Below are 15,810 nucleotides of genomic sequence, written 5' to 3'. Positions count from 1 at the left end.
GGCCACACAATTCTAGACTTGGAAGAAATTCCTATACATAAAATACGTCAAGAAGAACCTAGCGCCCAATTTCAATACTAGGGGCCCATTCGCGAAGTTGAGGCCCTACTAGAATGATTTTATACAGTACAAGACATCGGATGAGGGTGAGGAACGGGTGAGAAGGAACCAAGAGAATGCCCGATAGAAGGTATACCACCATGGCATGGGATCAGGTGGCTACGCGACTGCCATTCCTAAGTGGGAAAAAATTGAAGCAGACATTCTTGCCAAGGGTATCACACCAGAATCACTCAATTGGCCCAAACGCGCGAAGAATTGGTTTTTTACTCATGGGGGAAGATTGGACCTAGAGATCGGGTAGCTGGTTCATGGCCCAAAACTTGAAAGAGCAACACAAATATTTTCTTATGCTCTATAAGCTAAAGCTATTAGTGCGTTCAGGCCCAATAGAGAGAAGGATGAACTGGTGTATGCCATTGGGACTGCTGAACACAATGGCCGAACAAGAGGTTTTGGACAGAACATTTCTTGGAAGCATGGTTTCCCTAACGACAGAGATACCTACAGAAGCTGGCAGAGAAGAAAGGATGAGGAAGCAGCGTGGATTAGCAGGTTGGAGGAATATGTTCATGAGTCACGAGAGGCGTTGCTTCAAGCACAGGAACGCAAAAAAGACATGCAAGCTAGAATGCAGGATGAAATCATAAAGCAAGTGCAAATAGCAATGAGTGCCCAAAGGCAGGCATCAGATCTAGGAATCAACATTAATATTAGCCCGCCTGATCAGTTGAAAAGCAGTTGCGCTTCCACAGAGTTGCCAAATCAAGATGACGCAATGCTACGTTTCCCTGTGGATGACATCACTGCACCGTTTACATCATGTGAGCTACATATTCCAAAAGAGAATGCCACAATCATAGTGGCTCACGGTGTTTTTTCTCCTCCAGATCCTACCAAGACACCAAGAATCCATGAGGCAATAATACTACCTGGATATGTTAGCGTCTCAGTGGATAGAGTTAACAAAGGTTTTAGTGATCTGGCTCTTGACATTCTAGGAGGTGATGGGGAGAAGACTCTAGGAGAAGCAAAGAAGACATTCATACTATGGCGCAAGCGCTACATCATTATTCCCGAGGTCTCTAGTCCACCGTCGCTTCCTCAACTGCCGGACAATAGGTGCGGATAAAAGTAAATGAAATAATTTTTTTACTAATTTTCTATTGATATGCATGATTAATAATAACAATTTTTTATACCTAATTATTCTTTTTTGTACTCACACAGTAGGGCCTACGCCAACCTAAGTCCAATTATTCAATCTCTAGATCATTATAGTGCTCCGAGCAATCAGGTGGCAACACCGCCACCGCCGCCACCTTCAAGGAGGTCTCCAACGCATCCAAGGAGGTCTTCAATGGCTGCCCCGCCTCTCTTGATGACCAAGAAGCAGCTCCTAAGAGGTCCACCCCGTAAACAAAGCCATTGGCCCACCAGCCAGCAAAGAAGAAAGCCTCCTCTAATCTAGTTACTCCCCAAAAACTGTCTTACGAGAAAAGTAAAAAGGAATTAAATGCTGCAGTACAAAAAGATGTGAACAGTTTCTTTGAAAAAGTAAGAAAGCAACGAGAAGCGAGGGAGAACCTGGAGAAACCGTACTTCTACCTACATCTAGATCTTCTAAGAAAGAAGATGGACTAGAAAAAGTGAGAATCTCAAAAGACTCTATCAAAATCGGACTACGACCGCTCTCTCACCAAGTCATTTGAGGCGGTATAGAAAAAGATTAGAGCAGGGAAAGGTGTTGCACAACTCGAACAACAATCACAACAATCAGTCCCCCCCTCTTGTCATTCGTAATTAATATGGTTCAAACTTAGACTTACTGGACATCGATTTTGAGGATCTGGTTTGGTTTTATGAGGATACTGGTTTGGACCTTTCCCAAGTGCTCGCTAAAGGACCATCTGCTCTAAAAGTGAATTATTAGAAGAAATTTGAACATGGAAAGAGTCTATACAACCCTGAGGCCTTAGGTGAACTGGGTACGCAAATGTACTTGCTAAACAAGTGGTACATGGTGGCATGTGAACGAGGAGAGAACTTTGTTTCTGTCAGAGTTAGAAACCAACATTACTTCCGTGGCGATGACGTTATATATGTCGAGTTTTTAGAATTACACCAACTATGCCACCTAGACTCTCTCGACAAAAGTTTCATTAGCTGTTATTGTCTATAAGAGTGATTATTTTCTACTATTAAAGTGTATATATATAAAGCAACATGTATATATATAAATTATATATCCTCACACTATATTTTTATATATGTAGATATGAGATGATAGAACTTAGAAAGAGAAAAGATAATGATGTTGATTTTGTTGATCCAAATGTCGTATTCAAACACCCTAATCCCCCGCCTCAATGGAAAGCTAAACTCAAGAAAAATCTCATGGGGTTTTTAGTGAACCAACAAAATAAGAACATACTCTTCTCCTACAACTTCAAGTGAGTGTTAAATAATTAATGTCGATCATATGGATATTTGTTTAATTATTTGCTTACTAGCTAAGCTATCTCCCATATATATATATATGTTGACTCTAGTTAATGTCGATCATATTTGTGTATAAAAACATATGCAGCAATCACTAGATATTGATGGTCATCGATATGGCAAATAGTCAGTTGAGCATCTTAGACTCGTTAAGAAAGAGTAAACAGAGTACCAAGACATGATAGATATTATCCAATGGTAATTTGGTCTCTCTGGCAACTATATATACCCTGATCTCTTAACTGCAACAATTATTAAAGGCCAAATTAATTTTTTATTTTATTAGGCATAGTGTTTGAAAAAGTTTCATTGAGGAACACCACATGAAACATTGCAAAGCACCACTAGATGCAATCGCACACAAAGTAAGTACTAGCTACATTTATATATATATAATTCAATTAACACCATGTATGCTTTCAATTCACCAGATCTTTTTTCTCGTAAAAGTGGGTTCTGAGGCAAGAACAGGGGACCAACTATTGCGGATACTATGTTTGTGAGTTCATCATGTCATACACAAAAAGAACTCCTAAAGAGATCCTCAAAGTATGTTATATAAATATATTCATATATTCACAATTTCTTTTATTGCTCATATATATAAGTAATCACGTGACCAACACACACACACATATATATATATATATATATTAATACTTTTCCTTTAACTTTTATTGAAGACTCTATGGTTGAAGGAAAAAGTCATACGACGTGACCAACTGAAAGCAATTCAAGAGACCATAGCAGGATTTCTTAATGACAAGGTCTTAAACCCCGCCGACAAGTTTTACAATGATGTGAACGAAACATGGGAGCCAAACTAGATAGAGTGAATTTGTTATCCCAATGATATGATAGAATATACAATGTAAGCTTTATTTGTAATATATATATATACATATTATATGTATATAAAATAACGTACAATATATGTATATGCATGTAATATATACGTTAGTTTCATACTTTAGTTTGTACAAAATGTTCGAACATTATAAGCGTGTAGAATACGTGTATTATTAGCAGCGTAGAATGCATATTCGAAAACCAAAACGAATCATCAATTGAAAATAGAAACAAAAAAAAGAAAACCTTTAGTCCCAGTTGGTAATACCAACCGGGACTAAAGGGCCGGCCCATGTGGCCAGGCCAAGAGGCCTTTTTAGCCCCGGTTGATATTATCAACCGAGACTAAAGGTCCTTTAGTCCCGAGCGAGAAACCAAGACTAAAGGAGAGGCCTTTTAGTCCTAGATTCATGCTCCCGATTGGGAAACCGGGACTGAAGGGGTTTCCCAACTGGGAGTAAAGCCTATTTCTGTACTAGTGCGTCTTGCTCGACATCCACCTCCCCGCAACACCGGCGCCCATCCCTTGCACTAGCCCTAGTCGTCGTCGGCCTGCCCTCACCCTCGTGCCGCAGCGGCGTCGCTGACCTGCCCTCGCTCGTGCCTAGCATCGTCGCTCCTCCCTCCTCCCTAGCGCCGCCGCCTAACGCAAGCGGCACCTGCGCCTGCGCCTAGCGCTTTGCGACCCATACCCCCACCGGCGTTGTCATTGTAGCTACCGAGGAGACGTGCTTGGCCCCCGTCGGTCGCCCCGTGCCTTCTGTCAACAGCGCTTGCCGTGGAGAACTCTCTGATCCGGATCCAATCGAACTCCAATTGCAGAAGGCCAAGGTTCCCGTCCTTTGCACTTGTTTTGCATTTGATTTATCTCATATAGCATGAATTGGGAATGCAGCAATGCATTTGTTTCCAATGTATGATCTAGGCACTTGTTTTGCACTTAACGATGGATTCATAAATTCTAAATTTCATTCATCTCACTTGCGGACATTGTTAATGGAATGATATCTTGATTTCAGGATAAACCATTGCTCCTTGCAAGGACATGGTCATCTTAAACAAACATACTTTGCTTGGAGGATTATGTAAACTGTACTTTGGTTATTACTGAGATAAAGCACAATTAGTAAGCATCTAAACTAAAAATCATAAAAATGTGGCAGGTCCTTTTCAGCAGTGATAATATAATCCGGTGATATCTGGTTTCAGCTGCATGCTCTGCTACTGAACTTGTTTTTGATGTGTGACTATCTATTTGCAATCTGTTGGTGCCAGAGTTTTGAACATGTGCTATATGGCATTGATGCACATGGTAAACAATGTTTGTTTGTGAATTTGATTCTTGGTGTATATTTTATTCCTCGTATAGGTTTATTTATTTTTGGTGGGTTAAGTGGTGCTTATAACTACACACGTGATTTGAGCAATCTAATTTCAAACTTGTTGCTATCATGATGCTCTTTTTGATGGAGTTGTTAACCGGGGTTGGTCATAATGATTGCATGTAGGCAAAGAACCTATTATGCATAAGATATCTTGTAGGACGTGGCATACTAATGTACACTATTTTTTTATTGATGCAGGAGGAAATGTCGGGTCTTGATTCTTTGCTAGAGTACAATGAAATTGTTAGGAAGATGTTTGGTAGTGAAAAAGAAAGATATTGATTTTATAATAAATACGCTAGGGGGAAAGGATTTAGTATGAGGAAAAGCTATTGTGAATGGGGCAACGGCCATAATGAGAGGACCCTTCGGAAGTTTGTTTACAGGTGTGAAGGTTTTCGCGAAGAGAATGAGCTGAAGAGGGAGATTAAGAAGCGAAAGTCGTGGAATATTACTCGTGTAGGATGCCCTGCTAAATTTGTGATTGCACAGGATCAGAACATAGAGTATTGGTATATGAAGGATTTCATCTATGAACATAACCATCCGATGGCTGAACGAGACCTTGCTTGTCTTTTGCGTTCACATAGAAGAATCAGCAGTGAGCAGAAAGCTGATATTGTGGCAATGCAAATTTCTAGGATCCGCAAACACCAGATAATGGATATTATGGAAATACAGTATGGTGGGTATGATAAAGTTGAATTTATAATAAGGGACTTGTATAATTTCTGCCATCGCAATAAGGTGGGGACAGTTGTTGCTGGTGATGCTCAAATAGTCATCAGTTACCTGACAGAATGCAGACATAGGGATTCTAATTTCTTCTTCGACTAGAAGACTGATGAGAAAGGGCACCTCAAGGAACTACTTGGGTGTGATAGTCAATGTCGGCTTGATTATGTAGCATTTGGTGATGTCATCGTATTTGATAGCACATACAAAATGAATCGATACAACCTGCCCCTTGTTCCTTTTATTGGGGTGAATCACCATGGCAACACAGTTCTTTTGCATATGGAATTATTTCCTAGGAGACAATTGAGTCATATGTATGGATTCTTAGCACATTCTCTGATGCCATGGTTTAGAAGCATCTAGTTTACGTGATCACTGATGGAGACCTTGCTATGTAGAGAGTAATTGGGCTGGTGTGGCCGAATTCATCGCATAGGCTATGCATATGGTATATTGAGTAGAACATTGTGCGTATTCTTCACGATGATGGTGTGAAGGATGATTTCATGTATTTCCTTTATGAGTGTTGCTCCATATAAGAGATTGAGAGGAAATGGCTAGAATTCTTAGATAAGCATAACGTTATAGATAAGGAGTCATGGTTGTATTAGATGTATGAGAGGACAAAAATCTAGTTTGCTGCGTATCATGCTGATAAGTGCTATTTAGGACTGAGGAGCAACCAGCGGAGTGAGAGCCTAAACTCTAGGCTTCAGGTAAATCTAGATCATAAAATGACATTGTTCGAGCTGGTAGAGCACTTTGACCACTGCCTTTTGCGACTGCACAGTAATGAAGCGAATCTGGACTTTCAAGCATCGAATTCTTTGCCATGCTTAGAACCAGATGCTTCAATTATTGAGAAAGAGGCTGTGAAATTGTTCACACCAAGAGTTTTTTTTTGCCATGGTGCAGTTCAGCATAAAAGCAGCCAAAAAGTGTTTTGCGAGAGAGATTCTAGATGGCTATGATACGATTAAGTATATTGTTGGCAGGGAGGATAAAGGAGACAGTGAATACCATGTGGAATGTGAGATATGTGTTGATGAATGCAATCTGAAGGGAATTTATTATTCTTTTCTTAAGTTACAGTCCCTTGAAACCTCCTGCTCACACATCTTCTTTGTATTGGGCTATCGCAAAGAACATGAGTTTCTAGGCTGTTGTGTTTTGAAAAGGTGGGCAAGGGGGCCAAGAGTGCATTTCCTCCTGTAAGGAAGAGCACCATGTATGACTATTCTGATAGCCTATAGAGGTACCATGAGCTACGCAATATCAGTCACACTGCATCCTTCGTAGCATCTCGTTCACCTGAAGCATATGAGTGGCTCAAACGCGTTCTGCATGAGGAAGCTGCTATGATCCTACCAAACGAAGGGGAGAACGGAGACAAGAGGTATGGTCCAGTGGTGTCACAAGCCTTAGATGTTGATTCTGTAGAGTTTAGAAATGTCTTGGATCCCATGCATGTTCCTAGCAGAGGGCCCCTAAAGAAAAAGTTGAAGTCAGTTTCAAATAAGAAGAAATCTAAGGTGAAATGTACCATGTGTAAGGGTGAGGGTCACAATTGGCGAACATGCTCCATGAGAGAAGAGGTAGTTAAGAGTAATGTTCATCAAAGCTAAAAAACTATCTGCCTATGAGGATTGTCTAGTTATGGCTAATGTTACTCTTCATTTGTAGGAAACAAAACTCCCTGAAGATGTGCTGGATATATGATTTGCCAAGGATCCACTTGCTGTTGCATAATAGGTACCCTGGTGTCGAGGACCAATACTAGAGTACCCAAAGAGAAGGAGCTAATGACCATCAACATTGATTCATCTATGCGATCAAGAGCGCGACTATGTCGCTTATCGGGCTCTGCCTCGTCTAGCCACCGAGGCCATGGGCCAAGCCTCGTCTGACCCCCCGAGGGTTAGCTCTGCCTCGATGGGTGCTACAACCGTGGGCCCTATCTCGTCCGACCCCCATGGGTTGGCTCTACCTCGGTTGACTCCTTAGAGCTGGCTTCACCTCGCCCGATGTCTGAGGGCTGGCTCCACCTCACCCAACCCCTGAGGGTTGGCTTAGTTGGCTTCACCTCGCCCGATGTCTGAGAGTTGGCTCCACCTCGCCCAATATCTGAGGGATGGCTCCACCTTGCCCGACGTCTGAGGGCTGGCTCCACCTCGCTCGATGTCTAAGGGCTGGCTCCGCCTCACCCAACGTCTGAGGGCTGGCTCCACCTCGCCCAACCCTTGAGGGTTGGCTTGGCTGGCTCCACCTCGCCTAACATCTAAGGGTTGGCTCTGTCTTGCCAGATGTCTAAGGGCTAGCTCTGCCTCGCCCGATGTCTGCGCGTGACTCCTTTACAACAAACACATGGAGTAGATAAGGCAAGGTGCTCAAAGTCAACCGCAATACCGAGGACCGTACCCTGCACACCTGTAGGATAGTACCGTTAGGCCATGCTAGAAGGGTGCTTTGTGACCTCCCAGGCGTGTCAGAGCCCAAATAGTATTGTAGGTGCCGAAATTTGCCTCAGAGTGTTGTGGGCACCGTCATTTGCCCTTGGACACGGATCCTTATGGAAGCTCACGACAACCACTACGGTCTAGAAGGTGTGACTCAAGGTAAAACTTATGGAGTCATGCAGGGAGCGTTCACACCTCAACGCAACCCATCCTCACGACATGTCATTCTAGGGAACTCACATCGCCCGTAGTGACAGACGCGTGATCACTGTGATGCCTACTCTTTGTATGGCCGCTGATTAGCACACTAGTTCATCGCGCCGCCTGCCGAGATGGAATGGGACATGATGACCCGCTGATAATGCTAGGGTGTGGCATTGCTAGAGGATAGGCGCCTAGTGTGGCCCTGTCATAGTTAGCAGACAGGCGCTCAACGTGAGGCTATCCCTATCACCACCTGCCATGTCAGCGGGGCTCGCATGGGGGAAAAGGAAGTTTCGGCGACCCTAAAGGACTTCCTTTGCCTCTCGTTTTCCTCTTTTCTCCCATCTGTAATCCATGCCCTCTCTTGGCCCATAAAAGAGAAAGCAGGGCACCCCACTAAGGGGATCGAATCATCGCATCGCGCATCATGCTGCATCACAGCAAAACCACTAGCCTCGAACCTCGAACACATAGCGGAGCAGCAACCAAGCTCTCAGCACCCATTCGACCTTTTCATCAGAGACTTGGGACATGTCCCTCTCTCACCCGTTTGTAACCCCTACTATGAACTTTTCAATGCTAATAATATAAGCAACAACCATAAACTAGACATAGGGACATTTTGCCTGAACCAGTATAAACCTTATGTCTTTTTAGCACACCATCTGGGCCATACGCGCAATAACACAAATTTACTCATTGGTGTTTACTCGAAACACCGATAACTGGTTCATAACTCATTTGAAGTGATGCTTGTTTATGCTACTCAGTTGTTTGTAGCACAAGCCTAGTAGTTAGTTGGACCTTATGATGCTGCCCTCAACTAAACTGAAACTAAAACCCTACACTCGGGCGCTTTACTGGAGAATATAGCTTTTCTTTCATATCCTTTGAACATTGCCACATGATCATCAGTTTCCTTTTCTCTGGTTTTTGTTCGCTGAGAATATGTTAGTAGTGTAATCTGATTTGCAATCATTTGCACTAGTTATAGTTAGTACACGGCTAGTAAGTGAACTCAGGTTCAGAGGAACTTGTAAGTCCAGTTAAAATGAAACCATGCTCTATAGGGCAGATTTTATTTGATGAACCTGTTCGACACCATGTAAAGAGATTTGTGGTATGTCTCGGTGGAGCGACTCTGTCAAGATGTGTTGCAACTGCTTGAACACAGAGTGGTGCACCTACATGAATGGATGTCTGTCCTCAGATACTGAGCACCGACGCTGAGTCAACCTACAAGTTATCTTCTTGCACGGTTGTTCCTTTGGGCCTATTCATTTTACTCCAAATCCTATGGATTGGGAGGGATTGAGGGGGATTAGATCCCCTACAAGTCAAAAATCCTCTTCAATCCCCTCCAATCCTCCTCAATCCCCATGGTTTAGGGATGAAACGAACGAAGGCCTTATTGATTTGGTAATTGGCTGCATAAATGAAATCTTTGAGAAATTGCTATTTTAGATCACCTGATTCGCTGATCTCTTGTGATTTTGTTTCTGTCAAGCAGTGGTCTGTTTGTCTATATTGCTGATATGTAGTAAGAGTGTCCTACTGTACTACACTTTTAGTTACGACAATGGCATAAAAAATTATTTGAGCCTAAACCTTGACATTCATTATATTAATGTTGCTATAAACATAGAGCCTTGAAAATTAAATTAACAGGATTGAAAATCTAGTGTTACTCACTCATGAACTTTATCTAATTAATGAACTTTATCTTCCATAGTTACCGCCGTGCCCACTCATTCAGGAACTAGTGATCCAGGAGCTCAAAGAGAATGGCGAAGCCATGGCTAGGCAGATCGAGGACCTCCAAAAGAAGGTGGTCGCCATGTGTAGGCAGATCGCGGACCTCAAAAAGGAGGTCGATGCCAACATTGCCAAGATTTAGAAGCCTTAGAAGCCATGCCTAGTTTTAAACTGAACTCTTCTTGATGAGTCATTTGTATGGTGGTGGTGGCGATGCTGCTGTTGTGTTTCTGTGCACATGTATGGGTCACTAATGCTGTTGTGATGCTGTTGTTGCCGCTGCTCCATCTCGGTTGCTGCTGATGTTCACTATCCAATCATTGTATGAATTTACACACACCCCAACATATATGTTGCAAGCACTCCAACACACAGATGAGAGAAGAAATATGTTGCAAACAAAGTGAATTAATGGACTATACAATGCTGCTTTGCAATTAAGTCAAACTTCTGGAGGCAACTAATAAGCTTAGCCTCACCTACTGTCAGTTATAACTTAAAGCAAGCCAATGAAAGCCTACCAAAGAGGAAATAGTTGCCGACAACTCATGGTATGGCCACTATCAGAAAAGGCTAACAAGCAAGTTAAGTCTCGCCATTATAGCATCTGTGCACTACTTTGTTATATTTTGAGTAGCGTGGCAACTAGCATGCTGAAGCTGAATATAGCTAGCTCCTGATGCCACAGCTTCACCAAAGTGAGGTGATCACAATTTACCAGTGAGAGATACCCACCCTCCTTTATTACATTGCTGCTCATGGAAGGAACCTTCTGTGTTACTCTTTGCCATCTCTGTCCTGACTCCTAAGAGGCCTACATGATGTAGTTGTGCTTTGTGAAAGAACTCTAGGGATTCAGAAATGTGCCTTCAGAGTTCAGACTATTCCCCTGCATTGCCACCATTTCTTTTCAGTCCAGAGCATCCATATCTCGAGAACCCTAGTTACCCAACATTACAATAAAGCCAAACGACACTCCACCACAAGCATCATGAACAATCGCAATGACACACAGCACAGAGATAATAGGATTTAGGTAAGGCCAGTCTCAATTGGGGTTTCATTTCCCACCTTTTTAAGACTGATAGTTTCATTGCATAGTTTCATAGGCAATCTGTAGCATTTAATTTCCGTATGTGTTATGATCAAATGTAACTAAATTGAACATGGCTTGCACTTGGTGTCAGTGTATATATATTCATGACTCCATGTACAAATTCACACAAGAATGGACTAGATTTCACACTAGAGGAATTCAGACTATTGTGTTACTTTCATACTAGTGTCACATGCCTTTTCATTTCAGAAAAACATTCAGATAGATAACATTCAGGGATAGGAGCACATTCAGGCAAATGCAGAAAACATTCTGATAGATTTTCATTCAGATAACATTCAGGCCAATGCAGATAGCATTCAGATAGATTTTCATTTCAGAAAAAAATCAGATAGCCTCTCTCTCAGTTCACTACTTAATCATGACAATGGTGATTTTCTCCAACTTCGCATCCTGACTTGACTTGGGCACTCCTCTACCAATTTACTGGCTTTATAGGCAGCTAGTCCAGCAGGCAGCATCCATCACTGAAATAGCAGTTAACCATATGAGCTACAGAGCTAAGCATGTTCTAATATTGACAGGAAAAACAGATAGTCTCAGATTCAAAATATGAGCAACAGAGCTAAGCATATGAGCTACAAAGCAGCAGCAACCATCACTAAAATAGCAGATAATAGTAGATGCACATACAATAGTCTCAGGTTGACACATGACCAACGATTAACAATTTTCAGATAAGGGCCATAACTAAGATTAATTATCAGATAACAGAAGATTAACTAAAGATGACTCATGACCAATGAATGCTTTGTCTCACCTTATGCTTCTTGTGGGTTCCCAAATAGCTTCTTGTCCATCAAAGCCAATGCTTTGTCTCGACCATCCTTTGCTTCTTGACTCATCTGACTTGTGTCATCTAAAATTAGTACAGGAATATATGCAGCAACTTGCCATCCACCTTAGTGGAAGCTCTAAAAATTAGAAGTACACACAAGCATCAGGTTACTGCTGCCCTGATGCTAGCCACTAATTGAGAATTAGATAGGACCAGGAACAACATCAGACATTGCCTTGCTTATAGTGACTATTTGCCTTGGTTAGGCCCAACCGGCAAATCAAAAGGGAAATACATACTGTAACTGAAAATTGTCAAGAAAACAGAAAAAGCAGCACATGGTCTGATGAAGAGGAAGCAAGGTGGATGGCAAGTTGCTGTAGAGGAAGAGTAGAGTAGCAGGTGTGTACCATCTGGCCGTTGGTGAGGAGCGGCACATTGGGGATGGGGCTGAAGTCGGGATGCGCGTCCCCGCCACGTGCCGTAGCTCATCTGCGCCCTGAGCAGTGGTAGGACCCAGCCGAAAATATGAGCTAGGGTGGATTGCTATGTACAGATACAAAACTTGACCGATATACTAGTCTAACTATGTATGTATACCCTATCTATATTGTAATCCAATTACTATACCCCTCTATACTGAATGCATCATGACCAAAATGTGTTTCTAAGGGCTTTTGCTTAAAAAGAAAGCAATAGAAGCAAAATTCTGCATCCTTAGCCACACTATATTCCAACCAATCATAATGTTGTAACCAATCACTTGCGGAATTTGTACTAGGAAAAAAGCTTTTCAAATTTGCAAAACCAATTAACCATTGAATTGATTTCACTAGTTAGAGATCAATCTTTATCTATTTATTTGACTAACAATTTGCTATGGATAATGGATTAAGGGCAGCACCTATTTTCTTATACCGCTTCTGGCTCAATGGAGTTGGAGCTGCCGACCTCCTCGCCGTGCTAGACGCATCATCGGCTCCAGCTTCATCCCTCCCCCTAATCGCTTCATCTCCTCTCCCATCTATCTTCTACTGCTTGCTTGGTGCTGGTGTCCTCGCTCCTCGACCTCCCGGGCGTAGCCGCGCGCAGGGCCGGCCGCCGCTGCTCACTAGCCGCCGACGTAGGGGGCTAGGAGCTAGGGACGGGGAGCCGGAGAGGGGAGGCAAGGAGCATGGCATGCCGCCCTGGAGCAGTGGAGCGCCGCCATGAGTTGGATTGGAGCACCGCCACCGAGCTCCTGAGCTGCTATGCGAGCGATTGAGCAAATGTGCGTGCGCCCCTGGTGCCTCCAACTTGCCTTGCGCCACCATCCTGCAGGTTGAACTCGCCCTCTAGGTTGTCAACGCCGTCCTCCTCCTCGTTGCTCGCCACACGTGAGCAGCCGTCGCAGCGCTCGTACTCGTAGCAGGCGCGGCAGTCGGTGGTGGGCATGGGCTTGCTGAGCCCGCCCTCTAGCTTCACCACCATGGACCGCCATGTCTGTGGACACGCGCACCTCGCCATCCGTACCCCCCGGGCAGCGGGGACGGCCGCTGCCGCCACGACCGGGAGCGCAGTCGCCGTCGTGGCCTCCACGTGCTTGGTTGGGGAGCTGAGGGCTAGTGAGAAGGGGTCGGGCCTGGATCTCGACGGAGACAATGCAGGAGCGACGCAACGCGTTGAGGTCCTCCTGTGGATGGATCAACGGCGGCGGACGGCGGCGGCACAGAGACGAAGAATACAGAGACGGCGGCGAATGAACCCTAACAAGATGAAAATATTCATCTTTTTTTAAAAGCAAATATTCATCTAACTATAGTACTTAAATCATACATCCCAACTATACTACTCAAAACATTATTTTTACAATTGTAGATTTACCGTTTTACCCTTGATTAAAAAATTAGCTACAAAAAGAAATTGGCACTTTTTTATTTGAAGTCCTAATCCTCAGGCATTGTGAGGCGTTACGGCGCATATGGGCCCACCGATTATGGACACATCTAACGCTTTCCGACGTCTCCCTCATTGACGTCTCTCAACGCCTTCCCTCATATGGGTCCAATAATCATAGACACATCTAACACTTCCTGACGTCTCCCAACCATAGTAAAAAGTTCTTAACCACAAATAGCAGCAGATCGTACAACAATTCATGGGAAGATGGCCTACAAACATGGGAAGATGGCCTACAAACGCATAGGCTAAGCGCTCCTGGCAGTCTTTTAGACACACCACATCATCTCCATCTTTTGAGCAGATTTTACTTTTACTAACCGAATGAGTGGGGGAATGAGCACATATCGTACCTAGGCCACTCTCGGCTGTGAGCATGGTGATATATCAAATTTTTTATCTCCTGATATATCAATTTTAGACATTATACAAAACGTCTCTACCCATAGCACATGATTCTTGTATGCCATGGTTAATTACTCATATGTCACACTTCCCAAGGTATGTCTGAGTTTTACTACAATATCTTTGCAAGGTTGATCTAGTGTGTGCTACCACTCTAGAGCTCCACCTAGCCTACATAAACATCTAGGGGCTGCCACTGAGTCGTACTTGATACGGGAAATCTCTCATCGGATCCATCCTGTATCACTCCACTAGACTCCTCTAATTTAGAAGCCAATTTTCATAACCCATGTAAATCTAGTTGTACTGTTTTTCTAGGTAGTCACTCCACAAACCGATCTTTAAGAGAGACTTAGGCATGCCCAACACTAGCCATTCGAAACTAAAATACCATAAGCATCACCAACACCTGCAAAACCACAACCATACATGGTCCGATTTAGTCCTCCCAGACTTGGTGCCATATCAAACAAAACTCCCATCTAAACCACCCAGATTAAAAAAGAACAATTTTAAAATTCATGTAGATCAAAATCTGATTTTATACACTAAGTAAAGCTGTGCTCCATGGATAATTGAGAGGATAAAAGGACTTAGAAAAAGTCGCTTTTATCTCCTCGAACTATCAACGGTGATCCGATTTTTCTCCTAGAATTTCAAAACCAAACATCTTACTTCCAAAACTCTCAAAATTATTTAAATTATATCCTTTGTATGGTTTTGAAGTGGTTTGGATGGTGGTTTCTTCCGTTGTCTAGTTGAAAATCAGATAAATATCTGATAAAGTTTTTAAACTATAAAAATGTCTAAGATTCTAAAAGTTTCAATAAAAATCCTAGAGATGGATTAGGAAACAAAAAAATTCAAATATAATATTTAAAGATCGTCATAGTATCTCTGGAAGCTTCCAAAAATTAGATCTATCTCTAGGAAAAATGAGAAAATATCTAGATTTTTTAAATTCTCAAAGCATTATAATTGTTGTCTAAATGCGTTTTGAAAATGTTTCACAACAAGAACGTAGGACACAGCCAGCACAAATGCATCTGACATCAATGTGCATTCATGCTAGCTGCATCTCATATTTTGCCATGCAAAGTTTTTTCGAAACACGTATAAACATCGATTATAATGTTTTGGGGAGATTTTCAAGATATTTTCTAGTTATTACATTATTTTCTAGTTATACATATTTTTTTGAAGCTTTAAGAGATATTTTCATGATCTATAAATATTTTATTTAAGGTTATCGTGCCCTAACTTATCTCCAGGTTTTTTTCTGGACTTTATAGAAGCTTAGAGATATTTTCGTGATTTAAAAATCTTATATAATATATATAAACTGGATTTTTATATTAAATAAAAAGTGATGAAATTGCCTTCAGAACCACCTGAACCTAGGATACGGAGATAATCCAAATGGTCTTTTTTTATCTTATTATATAATCCAAATGGTTTTGACTGTTCAGAAATATGATTCGTGGTTTTGAAAGTTTGAAAAGAAAGCGAGGTGAGGTAGAATGGACCCTTTTATCTTTCGTATATGCCCGGTGAGCTGCAGCCCATCCCGTATGGCCCCGAGTGTCCGGCCCAACTAAGCCCACGTACATACTCCAAACCTAA

The 15,810-nt window shown here is 42.4% G+C and overlaps 1 protein-coding gene across 1 annotated transcript; it reads left to right on the top strand.

The window, feature by feature from the left end:
* Positions 1–5,114: 5,114 nt before the first annotated feature.
* LOC136465894 (protein FAR1-RELATED SEQUENCE 5-like) lies at positions 5,115–5,633 on the top strand. The gene has a single exon (XM_066464455.1). The coding sequence runs from the start codon at positions 5,115–5,117 to the stop codon at positions 5,631–5,633; it is 519 nt and encodes a 172-aa protein (XP_066320552.1).
* Positions 5,634–15,810: the final 10,177 nt, after the last annotated feature.

This window comes from Miscanthus floridulus, chromosome 7, assembly GCF_019320115.1.
Source record: "Miscanthus floridulus cultivar M001 chromosome 7, ASM1932011v1, whole genome shotgun sequence".
Lineage (NCBI taxonomy): Eukaryota > Viridiplantae > Streptophyta > Magnoliopsida > Poales > Poaceae > Miscanthus > Miscanthus floridulus.
The sequence above is the reverse complement of the archived record's forward strand: the minus strand, read 5'-3'. Positions and strand labels throughout refer to the sequence as shown.

Coding starts and splice junctions, on each gene's coding strand:
- LOC136465894 (XM_066464455.1), top strand. CDS start 5,115: ATGAGGAAAAGCTATTGTGAATGGGGCAACGGCCATAATGAGAGGACC.